The sequence below is a fragment of the Condylura cristata genome, unplaced genomic scaffold (assembly GCF_000260355.1).
Source record: "Condylura cristata isolate star-nosed mole 26May11 unplaced genomic scaffold, ConCri1.0 scaffold00029, whole genome shotgun sequence".
NCBI classification, from domain to species: Eukaryota; Metazoa; Chordata; class Mammalia; order Eulipotyphla; family Talpidae; genus Condylura; species Condylura cristata.
The window spans coordinates 13,302,031-13,323,949 of NW_004567130.1; the positions used below are offsets into that span (position 1 = coordinate 13,302,031).

Consider the following 21,919-nt stretch of genomic DNA (forward strand, 5'->3'; position numbering starts at 1 on the left):
GCTCACACTTAAACCATACCTCAAAGTGAATGTTCCTTATCAAACACTGTTAACTCACAAAACCACCCATGAAATAGGGTGAGTGATAAAAGTGTCATGTTTCCTCCTGATTTCTCTCTCTTGTGGACTAAGAACTCATTTAGCTAGACTCCTGGGTTGTCAAGGTAGCCTTCTTATGAGGGAGGTACTGTAAGAATATATTAGGGGAGAGGGGAGAATTTTCATGGCATCTGAGTTCAGGAAACTCACAGGGAGGAACTGGAGCTTAGCCCCAGAAAATGGCTTCATGGGCCTGTGCAGTGGGAGTCTGAAGGTCTTCAGGCTGAGTACTGGCGTTACTCAGGGACTTCTCTTCAAGCTTGTTATGTCTTCCTCTAATTTCCCAGGAGGCCACTTCTCCGTCTTTCCCCTATTTATAGCATCTGTTCACACAGTCATTTCCCCTGATGCCTGTGGCTCAGCCCAACTCTCTATGATCCCTCTGGTGCTTTTTCTTATAGTCTCTCAGCCTCTCCTCCACTACTACCCACTGGGTTCTTGACATGGCTTCTACTTGACATGCCAAGCAGGAGACTGATCTGTATAGATTACTTTCACCTTCACACAAGTCTTACAGACCAGCTCAGTGCTGGCTCTCTCAACTGTGTAGATTGAAAAAACAACAACAACAAGACTCCAAATCCAAATCCTCCACCCTTTTGGAATTTGACTTCCCATCAATTGGTAGAGTTTATCCCCACCTCTAATCTGGGTTGGATTTGGGAATTGTCCTGGCCACAAGAATGCGGTGGCAGTGATATTTTGTCATCTGCCACCCTAAAGGTTAAGCATCCCACCACTTCCATCTTTCTCAGAATCCTGCCACCATGAGAACCAGTCGTGGGATGCTGCTGGAGCGTGACACAGCAGGTTGTTCCAGCCAAGGCCATGCCAGACCCGCCTGTGACCAGATGTCCTCTAAACACACAAGACACCCAGCCAGGGCCAGTAGAGTGACCTGCATGACATTTAGTTGATGACAGATGCTCAAGGGAGCCCTGCTGAGACCAGGGAAGCTTCCACTGAGCTGTGGGCACCAATAATGCGTATTGCTTTGATTTGCTGCGTTTTCAAGGTTATAGCTAACAGATACAGTGACTCCAAGCAGATCTTGGAATTTCTCTGAGTCTATTTTCTCATCTGATAAATGGGTTAATAAGACCGTTGCTGTCTGATGCAGAGAAGATTCTTAAGGTGCTAGGCAAGTAGAAGCTTTAGATATTTATCGAGGGTTTGCCCTGATGCCAGGCACTGAACTAGTCAGTCCCTGGGGAGTCACAGGCCAGGCTCTAGGGCAACAGGACACCTTCTCCTTCCAGGTGCAGCTTTTAAAGCTGGCGAGGAGACTCCTGCTGCAGTGACAGCGGGAGAAGGGGAAACCTGTGGCTTCATGTGGATGTAGATAGCAGAGGGCCATCATTTCACAGACTGCTGCTTTACATAGGTTATTCTATGTCATCTGCTTCACTTGCTTCCTCTTTGAAGCAAATACACAGGCTGCCCACATATTTTTTTAATTGCTAAATTCTAGGGATGGAGAAGGGACTTAATTTACACCATCAATAAACACTGGGGACTAGGACAGGGGACCCGGCACAGCCCAGGTGGTGACCATCTTCATGCGGGAGACGCTTAGAACAGACGTGGGTGAGAGACCCGTGGGGAGGCTGACAGTGGCAGCCTTGATCTTGATCTTGATTTTGCTCTTTTCCTTCCAGACTTCTCTGGCCCCTGCTACCCATTGCCTATGGGTCCCCACCAGAAGGTGCTTGAGACTTGTGGCAAGTTTTGGGGCCTTAGTGGTCCTGCTTTGGGCCAACCCTGTTTGTCTGAACATTTACCCTGGAGGGGTTGGGTAACTTTGGGTGCTTGATTTGGAAATGATTCTTTCCCTTCTCTTGATTACACACTGATTGTATTAAAGTTTCTTTCCATTAAAGTCTTATGCCTTAGAGTATATGTCGGGGGGCAGAACCTAGTTAATGCAAGCAGGTTTGGAGGATCCTGGGATGCCTCTCATGCTGCCCAGTAACACTTCCATGTCTCCCCAGACCCTGGCACAAGCCCAAGGCCGAGAAGCAAGAGTAGCTTCTTCATGTCTCTGCTTTTGTGTCTCTTCCAGGTCCTCTTCTGGATCGCCTTGCTGCTTTCTCCCCAGTCTTCTCTCGAATTTTCTCCCTGCCCTGCTCCACCTTCCCCTTTGCCTGGGGACCACCCTGTTACAATTTCATTATCTCTTATTCACTGAGGACAGAATTATGTCTCTTTCCTCCTGCCCTGTCTCTGATAGATGCAGGTGTACTTGGTGTATACCTGGTATTCACTAAATAGTCATGGGGGGGGGGGGAATGAATGAGCCCCAGAGTATAAGAAAGAGCCAGGGGGACCCCACCTTGGTTATTTCTAATTGCCTTGCATTAGTTGTCTACCCAGTGCATCTGGAAAGCAGAGACCTCACAAGCAGAGACACTTGTGATATCTGTACCCTGCTAGGCCTGATGGGGGTGGGGTGGGGGGGATAAATTCACGCTGCTGATTTGCCAGCCCCTAACTGCACTTTTCCATGGGCACTGGGTTCAGCATTTCCATTGTTTTCGTTGCAGAAAGTTTTATTTTCCTTAAAACATTGGCAGTAAAGAGCGCTGGCAGCTTTGCAGCCAAGTGTGTCTTTGGCTTCAAGAGCCAGCCCAGAGCTGGCACGTGCAGAAGCCAGCACTGTCGACTTCCGCTGGGCGAAACTGGGCAGGGAGGGAGGGAGCTGCTGCCTCGTGCCTTCCAACATCTGGTGGCACAGGCGAGGAGGAAGCAGTTAGAATTTTATTCTTTTTAGCATTATGTTAAATTGGCCGTGAAACCGGGGATGGTGCAATTGAATTATAAGAGGGCTAAAGTATTAAGTAAAAATCTAGGAGGTAGTCGAGGTGTTTGTGCAAGGTGGGCTGGAGTCACATAGGAGCTAAACTGGATTTGAAAAATAGTAAGTGGGAACAACAGCATCTTTGCTAATTGCCTCATTTAGTGCTGGGCCATGGGGTCATGGAGTCTGCCTCCTGGAGAAGTCACTGGCTCTGGAACGCAGGGTGTTCTCTTCGAAGGTGGAATTGCTGGTTCCTTGCATGTCCGTGTGGTCCAGGAATGTGGCCATGGGGAAGCTACTATTGTCCTTTCTGGGTTTTTTGTTCTTTGTTTGCTTGTGGCTTTTCTGTCTGTTTTTCCTTTTTTCCCCCCACTTCACATCAGGTGCTTGGACATGCTAACCCTGTCCAATGAGGATGTTAACTTCCTGTTAGTTTCAGCTCTGCGGCAAATGCATCTGGCAGGAGTCACAGACTCAGCTTGCCAACTCAGGGTGCCAGGAAAGCCACCCTTTATCACACTGTTCAAACCTAGGGGTTAAATCTCAGCACTATGAAGCTAGCTGCAGTCACTACGGCATGAGTTCAATCCCCAGCCAGGGAGCTGACCCACATATGGCCCAGCAGACCTCTCCTGTCTTGCCCGCTGCTCCCCTCAGCAGTGTATTTCAGTCGATCTACCTGTTCTGCTCCCCACTGTGTGTCTGGTAAATCCTCTCACCCCCTGCACCCCTGGCCTCCACCAGAGATGTTTGCAAGTAATAAAAATTTCTTTTCTATTGCAGGTCTGATTGCACTAAAAGTATGTTTGTCTTTAGGTACGGATTTGGGAGGGTCCTAGAGTGCCCCTCAATCTTCCCTATAACAACTTGACTTCATGATTGAACCTTGCTCCAGTCCCTGGGGCTCCAGCAACCCCAAGCCATCCACCTTAAAACCTTTCTAGCTTGGCTTTAAAATACCATAGTGGCCAGCATTTTCACTCTTTGGGCCTTTGGGGGCTTCAGTCCTTGCTTTTGAGGGTTCAGCTCACATGCTATTGCTGGGTTTGTGCTCCCGGGAGACTGGGAATGAGTTCTACCAGCTCTGGAGCTGGGGATTATCTTCACATGAGTGTGAGCCGGTGGGACTGTCCTAGCAGAAAATCATAGACTGAGTGGCCTAAACCACCAAACCAATACTGATTTCCTTGCTGGCCTGGAGGCTGGAAGCTGGGGTCAAGGTGTCTGGGTGTGGGGCTGGTTTCTCTTGGGGACTGTCTGCCTGCTTGCCCTGCCTGGGCGGCCATGTCCTCACACAGCCTCTCTGTGAGTACATTCTTGGTGTGACTTGTGCTTCTTGTAAGGACGCCAGTCCTGCTAGGTTAGGGGCCCACGTTTGTGACCTCATTTTATCCTTACTAGCCCCCTCAGGTACAGTCCCAGTGAGGGTTAGTTACGTGGGGCTTCCACATAGGAATTTGGGGGTGGCGTGGGGTGGGGGACATGGTTTAGTCCATAACAGCTGCTGAGTTGGCTTGTGGTGGTGCTAAATTGCTATGTGCTCTACATGTAAATGACGCTGGGTTTTTCTACCATTTACTCAGATGCGGAAAAGGATGTCAGGTACCTCATTAACACTTTAAAATACTGATGACATCCTGAGTGCTAACAGCTTGGGTATATTGGGCTAAATAATATATATTGTTAGAATTACTTTCACCTGTCTCTTGTGACCATTTTTAAAAGTGGTTACTCAAAAGCTCAGAATTGCATGCACAATTTGCTTTATGTTTCAGCTGGACAAGGGGTGTCTGAGACCCCTGAGAACCAACATAGCCGCTTCACTTGGGACTTCCCTATGGTCCATGCGGTCCCCTGTGAGCACACCTCTCTGTGCTCTGTGCCACAAGAATCTCCATCTCTCACTCTGCTTTCAAAAGCCCATTTATGATACCAACTTGGAGCATTCCAAGTCCCAAGGGGGAGTTAAGGGGTGGGGGCGGGGAGGATGCTAACCTCGCCACACAGAGATGAATAAAATAGGTTTCTGGCCCTCAGTTTGTTCTTGCTGTCATGGAGGAAGGTGCTGGGGGTGGGGATGAGGACAGTATTGTATTTGGGGCCATTGTACATGCATTCTGTCCCCCGTCCTGCTCACAGCTCACTAGTTGTGCTTTATAGGGAACAGACTCAGGGGGGTTAGCAGCTCTTCCAGTGTGACAGCTGGCAGGTAGCACGCCAATATTTGAGACCCAGTCTACTTGACTTTCGCCAGCCATGCTGTGTCTTGGAGTGAAGGTGGGAGATTTTTCTGGAGTAAATGAGAACTGCCCCCACTTAGGTTGGATTCAGATCCGGGGAAGCAGAGGGGATTCTAGGCAGGACCAGCATGCTGGAGTGGGGAGATGAATTTGGCCCCAGTGCTCCTTGAGAGCAAGCAAGACATGGGTCTTATAGGCTTACCCTCCTGTAGTCTTCTGCGAAATGTGGAGGGCTGGGGTCCCCTGGCACTTGGCGAGGACTGCAGCCACCTCCCATAGCCAGCTCATCCTGGCCAGGTTGTTTATATGTTTTAACAGTGGACAGTCTGTGCTGGGCTCACTCACCGGCTCCGAACAAGATCTTTTTTGAGGTTTATTATTTCCTTGTCCATATACTTGATACTCTTCATTGGCTTGTCTAAGACCTGATGGGAAGCCAAGAAGTGAAAGAAAAAAGTATGAGTGCAACTGTCAGAAATAGGGCCAGAAATAGAAGGCTCATCATTCATCTGAAACAACTGTGGGGGGGTCCAGAGCCCCTGAACCCTCTTTGCACCCAAAGGGGCGCCCTGTGATGCCGTGGAAACCACATGGGCTCTGGAGACACGTAGACCTGAGCTCTGATTCTGGTTCTCTCTGGCTGACAGTGTGACCTTGAGAATCCACAACCTCTCCGGGCCTCTGGGCCTTCAGTAGAATGGGAGGATAATTCCTAAATTATGATGATTAAATTAATTGCCAAATTCCTGACATAGCAAGCATTTGATAAATGGAGGCTTCTGTTACTACCATTTTAGAGGCTTCTGTTACTACCATTTTACTCTAAGTAAGGCAAAAGATCAGAAATTAACGATCATTGTTCCTGGCATCTCATTGGAAGAGCAGAATCACATCAATGTAAAAGTTTAAGCGTGCTCTTTCCCACCTTCCAACTCTCATGCTCTGATTTTGTGTGTGAATTAGCCAGGTACCTGTTCATGTTTTTTTCTTACTTTTTTTTTTTTCTATCTGTCTCCCTTGCCTCACCATAGGGGAAACCTCACAGGATTTAAATTCATTACTTTGAGGTTGGTACCAGGTCACCGTAAAAAAGAGTTAAGTTGATTATATTCCTATATAAACATCACTTTTCTCAGCAGCCAATATGGTGAAACAATAACAAGACTATTATCTGGTTTATCCTGTCCCAAAATTAATTCCTACAACATTAGCTTTTTTTTTTTTTTAAATTAAAGGAAATGCCAACAAATTAGGGGGAAAGTGGCACTTTCGGATGGATCTAGTGGGGGACTGCCCCGAGGTGCCTTTTTGGAAGGGCAGCTTGTCAGGGAGTGCCGGATGCTATAAAGGTGTGGGTGCCCTTGGATGAGTGATTCTTCTGCTGTCAAGCATCCTAAGGGAATATCCCTGCATGGGCTCAGAAGTTCACCAGCAAAATTGTTCGCCAGGATGCTGCTCAAAGAACAAACTCTTGGAAATCACTTGTGCATTTTCACGGTGGAGGACAGATTAAATAATGATGGGGAAACCATGCAGCAGTTAATATACGACAATGTAATGATGGAATATATTTATGCATATATAGAGATGTCTGAGTTCTTCAAGTGAGAAGACGTGTTACAAAGTATTATATGGCATTATGTTGGTTTTTGAAAAACACTTATCAAAAGCTGTGGAAGGATGTACCATCAACAAGCAGCAATTTCCTCCCAAGTGAGATTTCTGTTATCTGCATTACATATTAGTTTATTATGTAGTAAACAAAGAGGAAATAAATGGCCAAGCGACATTTGATGAAGGTTGATTGGTAATAGTGTATTGAGAGTATTTTCCAGTAATTGAGAAGGGGCTGGGAAAGTGGGAGGAGGTTGCCATAGGAGCTATGAAAATGAGCTGTGATGCCTGCCTCTCTGGTCCTTTTATGTGGGATGGGGAAGGTGAGTTGTGGTGGGAAGTAATGGTTATTGGCCTGCTGGATTCCCAACCATTTTTTCATGGGTGTGTGCCCCCTGGGAGGCAGCCCAGAATAAGGGTAGAGAGGCTATGTCAGTTCCCCCGCGTTCTTGCAACGGCAGTTCCTTCAGTAAGGTATGTAGGATACAAAAGCACTGGGATAGCCTACGCTAGGGTAAAGTAGATATGAGAGTTCCCAACTTAAGGATGATCCAATTTACATCTGTTGACTTTATTCTGTATGTGAAAATGAAATGCATTCAGTAGGATGTGTACTTTGAATTTTGATCTTTCCCTGCATGAGAGATAAGTGATACTGCACTCTACAGTGTTCTAGAGTGTAAGTGATCTGAGCACATTTCAATGATAGGCTAAGCATAATATGGGGTAGGTTGGGTGTATTGAATGCACTTTGCACTTAATGATATTTTCACTTTATGATGGGTATATCTGGATGTAATTCCATTGTGAGTCAAGGATGAACTGTATAAACTTTATCTCTTTAGCTAGTACTAATGAATTACAAGTAAATACTTTGGTCACCTCGACACAGCAGATTATTTCAACACTTTGTCCGAAACTAGTGGGCAAACCCATTCGTTTTTTAGGGGTAAAGTGAATGGAGAGACAGATTAAGGAGGCATGTAAAGATCGCAGGGAGTCCTTTTAAAAACATCTTCATAATGGACACCCCCCACCCCCAAGTACCCCTTCATCCTCTGTCCTGATATCAGTTCCCTGGTTAGGCTTTCTGCTCCTCTTCCTTCCCGGAGCACATTGCCTCGTGGTACTAGCGTTTGGGATGGTGTCTGAATGGTTGAAACCAAGCTCAGCCCCTATCGGTGTCTGGTCCAGTGCTGATTGTGTGGCCCAGTTTGAGCACATGAGACGCAATTGGACTTTGCAAGGGGCTTCTAAGTAGCATGGTTCTTAGACCTTGAAAAGAGTCACAGGCAGGGAAATCCTCATTCCTCAGTGACCGTGATCAAGAAGCAAGACCGCGTGGGGACGGCTGGCTATCTTTTTGTGCCCACAAGAGGACCCAGTCTCCAGTTGAAGATGAGGTCAGGGAGGACAGATTCTTGTTCCATGGTGCCGTGTAAGGCTGATCAAACCTCACTAGAACTTGGCTTTTCAGGAACATTTCCTTTACCATTTAAACCAGCTTGAATTGGGTTTTCTGTGAACTGCAACAACATAATTTTTATCTGAATCATCTCCCTTCCTTCACTATGCCAAGGCAATCAAATGATAAGAATTATTTTAAAAACAAATCCTTTTTTCCTTCCTCCTCCTTTCCTGGGGGGATTGAGATCAAGTGATCCCCATTAGTGTATTTGGTAGCAAAAGTGATGTTGAAATATTGAAAGCACGAGTTGAGCTGCGATCAAACACTGGCAGTCAAGGTCGCCTTCTTTCTAATTCCTCTTTTTAGTGAGCAACTCTTTAGCTCCTTCCCACGGGACCAAAGTAACTTGCTTTAAAGATAGAGAATTAAACATATTTATGAACAAGAAAAGAACAAACACACTATTTCCCTGCTTGAAGTGAAACCCTGCTTGAAGTCAGTCATGGACACTGTGAATTTTAAGCATTTTTCTTTTCAAATCTTACCTAATGACCTGACTGTGCATGAGGGAACTGTGCTATGATGAAAGACTGAGCTTGGGTAGATGAGATCGGTGCTGAACAATTTAGCAGCAAAATCCTCGACTTGGCCTAAAAGTGTATCAGAACTTAATACCCTTGAACCACCCCAGCAGCCCCCCAATTATGATTTGAAAGCCCCCATTTTCACTGTGACCACTGTTTAATTACCATGATAATAAGGCATTGGTAGTGGCTGGCAATGGGTGGAGAGCTCTGCTTGTCAGGACACCTTCAAGCACCATTTGACATCAGCACAATTAAAAATTATAGAGCTGCCCTCCCTGGTGGCGCAGCGGGTTAAAGCACTAAGAAGCTTAAGCTACTTCCGCATGAGTTCGATCCCCGCCTGCCCCGGAGGTGACCACATGGCGTGGCAGACCTCTCCTGACCCGTCCGCTGCTCCCCTCAGCAGTGTACTTCGTTGATCTGCCTGTTCTGCTCCCCACTCTGTCTCTGGTGAAGCCTCTCGCCGCCCCTGAGCCTCTGGCCTGCACCCCAGTTCTGTATGCACAAATAAATAAATCTTTAAAAAAAAATTATAGAGCACCTAAGAGTCACTTCTCTCTATAACTAGCTGGAACAATTTTGCCATGTGTATGATACACCTTAAAATTACATATCCTCCTATCCAAGTAATTCCATTTCTATCCAAGGAATTATTCAGCAAGGATGAAATGATTTATCTGTGAGGATGTCTATCACAGCAGTGTAAGTAACAGTGAAAAAGATCTAAATGCCCAGCAGTAGGCATTGGGGAGATAAATCACAGTCTCTGCAGACAATGGTATATGACGCCTTTGAGTTTGGTGCTACCATTTAGTTCTTACAGATGTATATTTATTGATGTGGAAAGGAATGTAACTTCAAGTGAAAGAGCATGTTACAAAATATAAAGAGAGCGGTGGCTAGTCGAGGGTTGTTGTGTGTGTGTGGCTCTATATGAATTTCATCAGTATTTGTTCTATTTCTTTGAAGAATGCCTTTGAAATTTTTATTGGAATAACATGGACTCTATAAATTGCTTTTGGCAGGATGGTCATTTTAATAATGTTAATTCTTCCAATTCATGAGCAAAGGCTGTCTTCCCATTTTTTTTTGTGTCCTGTTCTGTTTCTTTTAACAATGTGTTATAAAATTTTCTTTGTAGAGGTCCTTCACCTCTTTTGTTAGGTTCATTCTCAGGTATTTGATCTTTTTTGTTTCAATTATAAAGGGGGTCTCATACCAGTGAGAATGGCACATATTAAAAAAAAAACTAACAACAACAAATGTTGTCAAGGAAATGGGAAAAAAGGAATCTTCTACACTGCTTAGGTAAGTGCCGGGGTTCCGGATGCTGACCAGACACGCGTGGACTAAAAAATTGGTTCTCCCTTTAGTGAAGACCCCTTAGCAAAGGGTAACTGTGGGCATTCCTTCTTTTGGCCTAAGTCCAAAATTTCCAGAATTTTCCATGGCTTAGATGCATATCCAGATGGGGTGGAGACAGGAAAAGAACTAGAATTAGAAGTGGCGCCTGAAGATGTGATTTTTTTCCTCTCGTTATCATAACTCTTGTTTCGAGGCTATTCATAACAGCTTTCCTCAGCTTCTTTTCCTCGAGAGTATTGTATATTCTAGACCTTCATAGATCACTTCCTCTTGCTTCAAATCTTGGATGCCCTCAACCCTCCACCTTCCAGGTCCCTTTCACTGATAAACAAACTGATGTTAAGTATTTCCCCCTGATGACACTGGTTACAGGAACATCTCAGAGATATTGTAGGTATGTTTCGAAACTACCATGATAAAGCAGAAATCACAAAAATGAGTCACATGAATTTTTCAGTTCCCCACTGCATCTAAAAGTCACATTTATGCAAACACATCATCTATTAAAAGTGCATACTATCATCTGTCTAAAAAACAACATATGCACCTTATTTAAAAAAAAAAACAAAACACTACTGCTAAAAATGCTAACCATCATTTGAGTCTTTAGTGAGCCATAATCTTTTGCTGGAGGATGATCTTGTCTCCAGGCTGGTGGCTGCTGACTCGAGGGTGGCAGAGACTGACTGGGGGTGACTGGGATCATTTCTTAAATGATAACAACAGTGAAGTCTGCTCCATTCATCGAGTCTTCCTTTCAGAAAAGATCTGAGCACGTGACGTTTGATGTCATTTTATCCAGTCGGATTTCTTTCAAAATTGGAGTCAGTCTGCTCAAACCCTGCTGCTTCTTTATCAGCTAAGTTTGTGTAGCACTCTACATCCTCCATTGTCATGTCAACAATGTTCACAGCATCTCAAGAACTGTCTGTGCTGGTCCAGAAGCAGTAACAACTCCTCTGTTCAAGTGTTATGAGTTCGAAGCACTTGAGTCACATCTTCAAGCGCCATTTCTAATTCTAGTTCTCTTCCTGTCTCCACGCCATCTGCAGTGACTTCCTCCACCTGAGTCTTGAACCCCTCAGAGTCATTCATGGGGGCTGGAATCAATTTCCTCAAACTCCTGTTAGAGTTGATATATTTTTCTTGTATTTATTTATTTTCTTACTACGTTGTTGATTTTTGGACACTAATTGGTCACCTCCCAGGTGGGGTCCCCGTAGTTCTCCTACCACCACAGACCCGTGACTCATATCATGGTCCCTCGTGCTCTTCCTGCCCCTATTTTTACATCCTCTCTCCTCAGCTTGCACGTTTTTTGTCTTGTTCTTGACCTTTTGTTCAGTTTCTCTGTATTCCACATATAAGTGAAAGCATTTGCTATTTTTCTTTTTTTCCTCTGACTTATTTTGCTGAGCATAATTCCTTCCAGCTCCATCCATGTTGCTGCAAATGACATGAATTTATCTTTTTTTGACTGTTGAATAGTATTCCCTTCTGAATATATACCACCATTTTTTTATCCATCCGTCCATTTGGGGGCCATTTCTGTTGCTATTTTGACCTCCTCCTGAAATCATGAATGTTCTTAATGGTGTCAAGAAACATTCTTCCCAGAAAGTTTTTAATTTGCTTTGTCCGGCTCCACTAGAGGTATCACTCTCTGGCAGATGTAACCTTACAAAATGTATTTCTTAAAAATCACATGTGACAGTTGAAATTACTCCTTGATCGATGGGCAGCAGAGTGGGTAGGTGTTGGGTTAGCAGGCATGAAAACAATATTAACCTCCACGGAAATCTTTCTCAGAGATCCTGGCTGACCTGGTATATTGTCAAAGAGCAGTGATATTTCAAAAGGAATTTTTTCTCTTCAGCAGCACTCAACAGTGGGCTTAACATATTCTGTAAGCACCGTTATAAACAGGTGTATCATCACTCCAGCTTGTTCCACTATAGAGCACAAAGTAGATGTAGCATAATTCTTCTTGGTCCTTGGGTTTTTAGAATAAATGAGCACTAGCTTCCTCTTAAAGTCATGAGCTGCTTGAGCCCCCAACCATAGCATCAGCCTGGTGGTGTTTGAAGCTTCGCGGTCAGACTTTGTCTTCTCCTCTGTAGCTGTGGAAGTCCCAGAGGGCATCTTTCTCAGAAGTCTGTCTAGGGGCCCTCCCTGGTGGCGCAGCGGGTTAAAGCACAGCACTGAGAATCTGGAGCCACTTCCGCATGAGTTCGATTCCTGCCTGCCGGGGAGGAGACCACATGGCGCGGCAGACCCCTCCTGACCCGCCGGCTGCTCCCCTCAGCAGTGTACTTCGTCATCTGCCTGTTCTGCTCCCCACTCTGTCTCTGGTGAATCCTCTCACCCTCCACATCTCTGGCCTGTACCCCAGGTCTGTACGAATGAATAAATCTTAAAAAAAAAAAGTCTGTCTTGTCTACCTTGGATGTCTGTTGTGTAGTGTTGCTACTTTTTTTTTTTTTTTTAAAGATTTATTTATTTGTACATACAGAACCGGGGTACAGGCTAGAGGCTCAGGGGCGGTGAGAAGCTTCACCAGAGACAGAGTGGGGAGCAGAACAGGCAGATCGACGAAGCACACTGCTGAGGGGAGCAGCGGGTGGGTCAGGAGAGGTCTGCCACACCATGTGGTCACCTCCGGGGCAGGCGGGAATCGAACTCATGCGGAAGTGGCTTTAGCTTCTCAGTGCAGTGCTTTAACCCGCTGCGCCACCAGGGAGGGCCAGTGTTGCTACTTTTATCCATGATCTTAGCTAGATCTTCTGGACAACTTGCTGTGTAGTTTCTCTACCACAGCTAGTGGGGGGTGGTGGTGTGGGGAGTGTGTGAGTGAGGCCTCCATTCTTTTGTTTCCTGGAAAATAATTTCCGCCCCGCTGGCCACTTCCTGAGAGAGTCTGCAGCCTCCTTTATCTGACTCCCTTGTAAGTGGGCCTTGGTGAGCAGGACTGTAGTGTTCTCTAATGTGTCAGATTAAAAGGCAATAGCCTGTTCTGCTCCTCACTCCTTCTCTGGTGAATCCTCTCACCACCCCTGCACCTCTGGCTTGTACCCCAGTTCTGTATGCATAAATAAATCGGTTTTTTTTAAAGGTGACAGATGTGGGGCAGGAGGGAAGATTTGGGGAGGGCAGGTCTACTTGTATCTAATATGTGCTGTGGCTATTTAGTGACATTTGGAAGCAATTTGGTTGACCCTGACAGCTTAGAGGCAGGAGGTGACCGGAGTGAATGGACAGAGCTTTGTTGTCTAAGTCCTGGCTCTGTCACTTAGGATTGACTGAAGTTCTCCCACCTGTGAAATGGAGCTCTGCTGTACACCGTCACGTTATCCTTCAGGTAAGGAGCAGACACAACCTTGAGTGTGCTCTTTCCCCAGATCACATGATTCTGTTTAGTCCTCCTGGTATTATTAGACTCCCATTTCATAGAGGAGCAAATAAAGGTTTCAAAAGGCGAAAATGCCCATGGCCAGTTCTGGATCTGAAATCAAGTTCAACAGACATCAAAGCATGTCTTCTTCTCCAGATGTCCTTCCATCCATGACTGCCTCCCCCCTTTAGCTCGGTGGGTCTAAATAAGGGATAGCAGCTGCTAGCTGTGATTTTATTGCCACCACTTCCAAAGTCCATTGGATTTTGCTAGATGTTGTCGTAGGTAGCTTTTTGTGGCAGAAAATCATAATGATTTGTTGAAGGTCATGGCTGGAAAGTCAGTCTTTTAAATATCTGTTGTTCTCTGTCTTTTACGAAACAATGCTCTAAGCCCATCTTTGTTATTTCTTAAAATATGATCTACTTCCTAGAATCAGATTAAGATGGAAATGAATTCCTGCTAAATGTACTTGGGCTGATATAGACGTCAGGAGAACAGCTGGGATGCTCCGTCAAGTGGTGGGGGAGGGGCCCATTTGAAAAGAGCACGGAGGCGCAGACAACATGGTTAGTGAATTTCAGACTCATTCACACTCATTCTAGAGAAACCGTAAGTAGGCAGAGTACACTCGTACCGCAGGAGTACACTCGTCGGCCCAGAGAGTGCACGCACGGATATGTAAGCTTTTGCTGGTTTGGGGGCAGTGACAGGTGCTTTCCTTTGGGGAGAGTTTACTTTTTTGTCATAAAGGTAGAAAGCCAATGAAGGGATGACCTTGGCCTAGTGATCTCATTCAGATTTAGGTTTTCCAAGTGTGAAGTGTGCTGTTGAATTCTTGAAAGAGTCTTTTTGCATCCTTCAGAGGACTCTTTGATTCTCCCTTTCCTTCTCACCTTCCTATAGGCCCAGGAGCTGGGAGGTTGGGAGCCTGGGGATTGACAGGGAGGATTGGTGGGGAGGTGGATGACTGTAGAGGGGGAATTGAGTGAGTCCTCTGTGGAGAACCCAAGGGCAGATAGACACCACTCTCCGGGAAGAGAGTGGTGAAGACCCCCCTGCCCCCCAAGGAAGAAAGCTTCCCATCTCCAGTTCCCCCCATGGCCCCTCCTTCCCACGAATTAAGAGATGACTACAGCACAGCCTCGGAACTTAAACCCTACTGCTTAGTTATTGATTACAAGGCACTGAGATCCCTACATAAGCCAGGTCTGGTGGACGTGATCTGAACCATCAGTGATGGGACAAACTGACACACCACCGCCACCTGTAGAAACACTTCCCTGAATGCCTCCTTGAATCCGATCATGTGGTAAAGACCAGAAAAATGAAAAGTGAGGGTCCTTCTCCAAAATAAAGGATGCCATCATGAGAGAGTTGGACCTCTGGGAAGCAGGTACTGAGACACTGGGGTACAAGAGTCAATCTGTGGAAGGAGAGAAGAGCCCAGTTGGGGAGTCATCGCCTCAGGCTGTGATAGGAATCGGACAGGTCTCTGTCAGTGCAGCAGGGGGCGCCAGAGCACTGATCACCCAGCAAAGGTGTCCACAGGAGAACACAGGTGGCCAGCGCTCCCTGCCCTGGGTGGGGCTGCTGGGTTGAACCTGGCTTTGCTGGAAAGCAGTGGTGAAATGGAGATGTCAGCTCGTGCACTCTTTGTGCAAGTTCTTTCTTGGAGAAAGCTCCACACCTCTGGGGCTTCACTGTCATGAAGGAGGCAAGTGGTGAGGATCTGTCCTGTTAGGAAGCCCAGGATCACGGTAACGGGCTGAAGAGAAAAGCCATCAATAGCATTCCTGGGGCTCATATGGGAGAAATTCCTGTATGAACTGAATGGTAGATAATTGTATGCGATTTCTGTGAAACTTCTGCATTAATGTGTGTCGTGGTTTGGAAGGAGAATGTCCTGAGGTCACAGGTGTTGAAGTATTTGGGTGTGAAATGTTTGCAACTGACCCTCAAAGGGCTCCTTTTAAAAATATCCTAAATCAGCCCACACACACTTACGTTACAGGTACATACACCCATAGAAATGCCTATGCAGCGGGCCCTCAAATGGCGTTGTTGTGCCATCTGTTTCGACATTGAGGAGAACAGAAATTCCCACCAATGGTTGACTGAAATATTTGACTTTCATTATACATTGTTTCACTTGAAGTTCAGTTCCCAAGAATCTCCCCATGATGTTAAGTTAGGACTTTCGGTGTACACACACACACACACACACACACACACACACACACACACACACACACGTGTGTATGTAAAAGATCTTGGGTAGTATGAAAGTGAAACATGACAACACGACAGCCATGAATTTAGGTTGAAAGTACATGGTTGTGCTCTGGACTGTTCTGGCAACCTTTCTGCTTTGGAATGTTGTTGTTTTTTTTTTTTAAGATTTATTTATTTACACATACAGAACTGGGGTACAGGCCAGAGGTGCAGGGACAATGAGAGGATTCACCAGAAACAGAGTGGGGAGCAGAACAGGCAGATCGATGAAGTACACTGCTGGGGGGAGCAGCGGCCGGGTCAGGAGAGGTCTGCCGCGCCATGTGGTCACCTCCGAGCAGGAATCAAACTCGCACTGAAGTGGCTGCGGCTCACTGGCAGTGCTGTGTCCTAACCTGTTGTGCCACCAGGGAGGGTCCCTGGAATGTATTTTTAGAAAGTCATGGACATGATGAAATGATGGCCCCACTTTCAAGTTTCTCTTGGCTATGATTTGTCATCTTCAGATGTCAGTAAACAGGACAGCCTTGTAAATACAGTTTTATTCTGCCATTGGCTTACCCATGTTCTCTTGCTATGACAACAGAGTCCAGGACTTGTACAGAGGGAAGAATCTGTGCAGCTAAGGCCCCTCTTTCCACGGCTGCTTTCTGTGCTCACTCTCCGGCGGTCCTGTCAGAATCCCCTGAGTTCCTCAAGCAGAAGAGGAAGAATCTAGTCTCCTTCAGTTCCATAACCTCCTGGGACAACTGCACCCACTGTCCCAAATCGGTTTGGGCTGCACCGTGTCTGGTCAGTGGACACTGAATCTCTCCTATGGCTTTTTGGGGAATAGGAGAGTAGTCACTGTAGCCCTCCTGTAGTCACTGAGGCTAAGTAGTTGAATTGCTTTCAGACTCTTGAGCACAGAAGAAAAAAAATCTTTACTTAACTCTCTCTTTGAGATTTGCTTTTATCGACAGCATAGCCAGAAACTTATCTACAAATAATACAGCTTGCGCAAACATAAGTGACCTTGAGCTGAGCTCGGAGGCTGGTTGGAGCAGGGAGACACACATGCAGAGGACAGGGGCGACCCGGAGGCCCAGGGCCCACCAGAACTCCAGTTCACTGAAACAGGTCTCCACGATCTTCATGGACATGGACTTGCCAGTGAACTTCAGCCGAGTCCACGTGATTTTGCCCTTAGCCCACACCTTAGCCAGTGAAAAATCTTTTAAAGATTTATTTATTTATGCATACAGAACTGGGGTGCAGGCCAGAGGTGCAGGGGTGGTGAGAGGATTCACCAGAGACAGAGTGGGGAGCAGAACAGGCAGATCGATGAAGTACACTGCTGAGGGGAGCAGCGGGCGGGTCAGGAGAGGTCTGCCTCGCCATGTGGTCTCCTCCGGGGCAGGCGGGAATAGAACTCATGCGGAAGCACCTTTAGATTCTCAGTGCAGTGCTTTAACCCGCTGCGCCACCAGGGAGGTCCCTCATTCCCTTTCTTAACCAGGGAGGCAGATCTGAGTTTTCTTCCTGCCACTGTGCCAATCCATTTGCAATTAAGCGTTTCTGGTGTCGTGGGACGTTGGTCTCTGTGCACATCAGGCAGTGAACCCATCACCCATTAATATCTTTTCTCCCCTGCTGGGTCTAGGCCAGATGAGGAAGGGTGCTGGAGCATGAAGGAGATCTTCATCATACATCATGTGCTGGGCTCGGAACTCAACTTTCGTTGCCTCCTTTTATGCTCGCATGATCAGTGAAACTTCCACTTTGCCAAGGAAACAGCTGAGCCTCGAAGACCCCTCCAGAGAACGGAAGGCACAAAGAACCTCCCAACCAAAGAAAAATGACGACAACACCAGCTTTTGCTTACGGATTGGGCATCCAGGCCCAATGGAGTGATGCTCTTTTTCCATGTTATCTCATTTAATCCTCAAGAGGATCCATGGAAGTGGCATGGAAGTTAGTTTTCAAAAAATTAAGTGCTTAATACATTTATCTGACAGCGTGTTCGCTGAATGTCTGGTAGGAAGTGGGCATCTTACTAGAGGTATGGAGAGAGGAGATTTATTTACTCGCTCTGTGGTGCTCTCCAGGACCTCTAAGGCTTTTCCTTTTTGCTGGGTGGGGCATAAAATGGTGACCCCTAACTTGAAGTCTGATTCTTCCTGGGGCTCTGTTTCCCATCTATCAGTGGGGTGAGTGGTCCAGAGACAGAGATCTCAAGCTGGGGGCCTGGTTTACTCGATGCATGCAGAGTTTACAATTACTTGGAATTAATTTCCTTCATTTCGAACCTGTGATCATTTGCTTACATACTCAGATTTTAGCTGTGCAACAGCATAAAAAGTTGCAGAAATGATAGTGAGAGAAGGAACTGGAGGATGGTTGTCAAAGCTACAAACATTCGTTATAAGATAAATAAGTCCTGCTGCTGTGTGATTCTTGGATGGTTGTTGAGAGTAAATCTTAAGCGTTCTCATCACGAAGAGAAATTTTGTTCCCTTTCTTTTTATTGTATCTATATGAGAAGATGGATGTTAGCTGAACCTATTGTAATCATTTCATAATATATGTAAGTCAAACCGTCGTGCCGCGTACAGTGATATATGTCAATTATTTCTCAATAAAACTGGGGAAAAAAAGGTACAGCAAATGTACAGGCTTCTTTTCCTCTTGGGTTCGGTGGGTGATGGAAGGAGGTCATGTCCAAGACTCGTAAAGGGACAAATTATTGAGGAGTTATTACACATCAGTTCTGTGCTAAGTATATTACCCCATTAGTCTCACGTGCCTTTTCCAGCAGCCCACTGAGACAGTTATTAATACACACAGGGGCCATGGGGACACGAAGGAAGTCATTTAAGTTCACATAGCCACCAGGCGTCCGAGCCGGGCCTAGAGCCCTGGTGTGATGGTTAATTTTATGTGCCAGCTTGCGCCACAGAACAGTGAGACATGTGGTCAGGCATTCTGAATGTGTCTATGAGGGTGTTTTGGATAAGGTTAACATTTACATTGGTAGACTGAGTAAAGGGCGCCCTCTCTGGCCTGGGTGGGCCTCATCATTTGAAGGCCTGAATAGGACAAATGTATGAGCCGCCCCACTAAGACAGAGTTCTTTCTGCCTGTCTGCCTTTGATCTGGGATATCAGTTATTTCCTGTCTTCAAACCCAACCAGAAGTATGGGAATATCCTTGGTCTTGGGTCTTCAGCTTGTAGGTCTTGAGGCCAAAACTTTTGCTTTTGGGTCTCCAATTTGCCAACTGCACATCATGGGTCTTGTCAGTCTGCATAATTGCATGAATCAACTCCTTATAATAGATCTCTATACCTTTGTCTTCTCTCTACACCTATATTTTGTTATACCTATATACATCCCATAAGTTCTATTTCTCTGGAAAACTCTAATCCAGTCTCCTTGTTTTTAAAATGAGTCCTCAGGCCCTCCCTGGTAGTGCAAAAGGTTAGGATACAGCACTTCAAGCTAGCAGCAGCAGCTTCAGTGTGAGTTCGATCCCCAGCCCCGGAGGTGGCCCACATGGCACAGCACACTTCTCCTGTCTCTCCTGCTGCTCCCAAAGCAGTGGACTTCCTACATCTGCCTGTTCTGCTCCCCGCTCTGTCTCTGCTGAATCCTCTCACCCCCTGCACCTCTGGCTTGTACCCCAGTCTGTATGCATAAATAAATAAATAAATACATCTTTAAAAAAATAAAATGAGTCTTCATTAAGCCTCCCTCAAAGTTGAGTCTCTTTCAATTCTTCATATCAGAAAGACAACACTTTTCTCACCGTGTGTTTCTTCAGCCCTCCCTGTTACCTAAGGATGGGGATAGTTTTCCTGAGAAGGAAGTTGAGTGTGAAGATGATTACTAGAGAGTCACAGAGAAAGGCTGAACGGCTCCAGTTAACAAAGGCAGTCTGACATATTATGGAGAGGGGAGCACTGGGGCAGGAGAAAGCAGGAAATGACATTTAAAAAAAAAAAGCCCACAGGGTTCTCCCTGGTGGTGCAAGGGGTTAAAGCACTGCATTACAAAGCTACTGCAGCATGAGTTTGGTCCCTGTCTGGGGAGCTGACCCACATGGTGCGACAGACCTCTCCTGACCCACCCGCTGCTCCCTCAGCAGTGTATTTCAGTCAATCCGCCTGTTCTGCTCCCCATTCTGTCTCTGGTGACTCCTCTCACTGCCCCTGCACCTCTGACCTGTACCCCAGTTCTATAAGCATAAATAAATCTTTAAAAAAAACCCCACAAATTTAAATGATTGTTTATTGGTTTCTCCTCCATGGGCTGCAAAGTAACCTTCCTCTCCACCCTGTCCATGAATGCTCCAGTAAAATCACATTATGCACCGACATTTTTGGTGTGGGAATTGTGCTTTGTGGGACTTGGGGAGGTGTGGGCCAGGCCCCAAGCGAGTAAGAAGAGCAGAGGTGAGCGAGTGACAGATGCCGAACAGGATGTAGAGTCAGAGTCCCAGGTCCTTACTCCCCTGTTTGTGTGACCCCAGGCAAGTTGCTTCCTCCACACTCCAGAACTCCTCCCCCACACCTGCCTGAGCCTCAGCCAAGAGCTGTGAGGGTACTAAGGATAGGCATGGCTCATAGGGCTTTGTGACCCGAGCATGCCAACGACGTTTCTGTCATTGCTGCTACACCTAAAATTTTTGCAAAATACGATCATAACTTGTAAGTGAAAAGTAGAACTCGAGTGAGATCATGAAGATGTGCTCAAATAAACTCAGGGCAGGTGGCTTTGTAAAGGGTACTGGAGGTCATCGGCAGTGGGAGCGATGCAGTGATATAACAGTAGGTGGCGCTAGATGCCACCGCTTTCAATCAAGCACTGGCTTCCTTCAGTCTGCCTTGCTCTGCCTCCCTTCTCTCTCACTTGATTGAAATGGAAATTGTCTGCCAGCATCAATTAGCCCCTATCAGCCCCAGGATTGAGTTGGCACGTCAGCCTCCAATGTGCTATCCGCCCAGGTTTTGAAAAAATATTTTAAATCAAATACATTAATCTCATAAGCTCCTTTGAAAGACTAGATATGAGGGGGCAGCAGTCCAGCTGTTGAACACCAGGAGCCAATGGGAATGCGCGCGATGGGCTGATGTTCAAAGTCCTGGAGGAGTTTCGTGGAATGGGCTGCATCGTGGAATGGAACAACCATCCTGCCAACCGTATTTCTGTTTAATAAATATAACAGTGCCTGCATTTTCTGCTCCTCCCATGTGTCTGGAAGTGTGCTAGGCTAACGAGGGCAAATGGGCTCCAACTTGTGTGCCAGCTTCAATCTTCCCATTAATGGCAGTGGCCGTCCAGAGCTCCTTCCAGTCCATTCTCATCAGAAAAGAGCTCGGTGATTGATTAGCAATGTCTGCTGTGGTCCCTAGAAGGGAAGCAATGTCCTGACACACCATTTCTGGGCTTTTCTCATGGAATCCTCACTGACCAGGCCCCAAAGTTCAGTGTTGTAATTATTATGATAATAGAGGAAGAACCTGAGACTCAGAGTAGTTAAAAGGTCACCCAGCTGGGAGCTCAAGACTGAGAATTCTAGCCAGGCTTGTTTACTGCAGGGCTCTCTCTATTGCTTTTCACACTCCAATTTACTTCCCTTTTGGAAAATGAAACAAGTTATTTGGCAATTCATCCTAGAGAAACGGAACGAAAGAAAGACTCCCTTCATGTTGTCAAGGTCCAAATATTGGCAAAGACCATAGCGAAAGGCCCGAAGGAGCCTGCCCTCCCATTGGCTGATAACTGTTGACCTGATTGTCCACAGGAGAAGCAGAGACTGAGCTGAATGAAAAGCTGCTGTTAAGACAGGGAAAAGAGCCAAGATGCTGGTGGGGACTTGGATTCCCCTTGGTGTGACTGCAGGGCTGCTGCGGGGTGAATTCTGAACTACTCTCTGCAGGGTGCCTTCAATGTCACATTATGTGGAAGTGCTGGGAGGTCCAGAGTGGCTCCTATTTCAGAGATAAGCATTATGAGTTAGAAACTAGCCAAGGGTATGATGCTGACCAGGACACCTCCCCCCCTCCCCCAGGAAGCAGTCAAATGGGGGAGATGGAGGCTGACAGGTAGTGCAACCGCAATGGGACACACAGCAGGGGGCAGAGGTGGGGGAGGGGAGACCGGTCAAGGTTCTGGCTGTGCTTGAACCAAGGAAGTGATAGGA

At 46.3% G+C, this 21,919-nt stretch overlaps 1 protein-coding gene across 2 annotated transcripts in view; it reads right to left on the minus strand.

Moving 5' to 3' along the window:
- CCDC60 (coiled-coil domain containing 60) overlaps positions 1-21,919 on the minus strand; it is a 143,927-nt gene that overhangs the window by 71,080 nt on the left and 50,928 nt on the right. The window contains exon 2 of one of the 2 annotated variants that reach the window (XM_012730953.1): positions 5,482-5,561. The exons of the other annotated variant lie outside the window; for it this stretch is intronic. Coding sequence (XP_012586407.1) covers positions 5,482-5,561 — 80 coding nt within the window. The remainder of the gene's footprint in view (positions 1-5,481; positions 5,562-21,919) is intronic. 2 annotated transcript variants of the gene reach the window in all.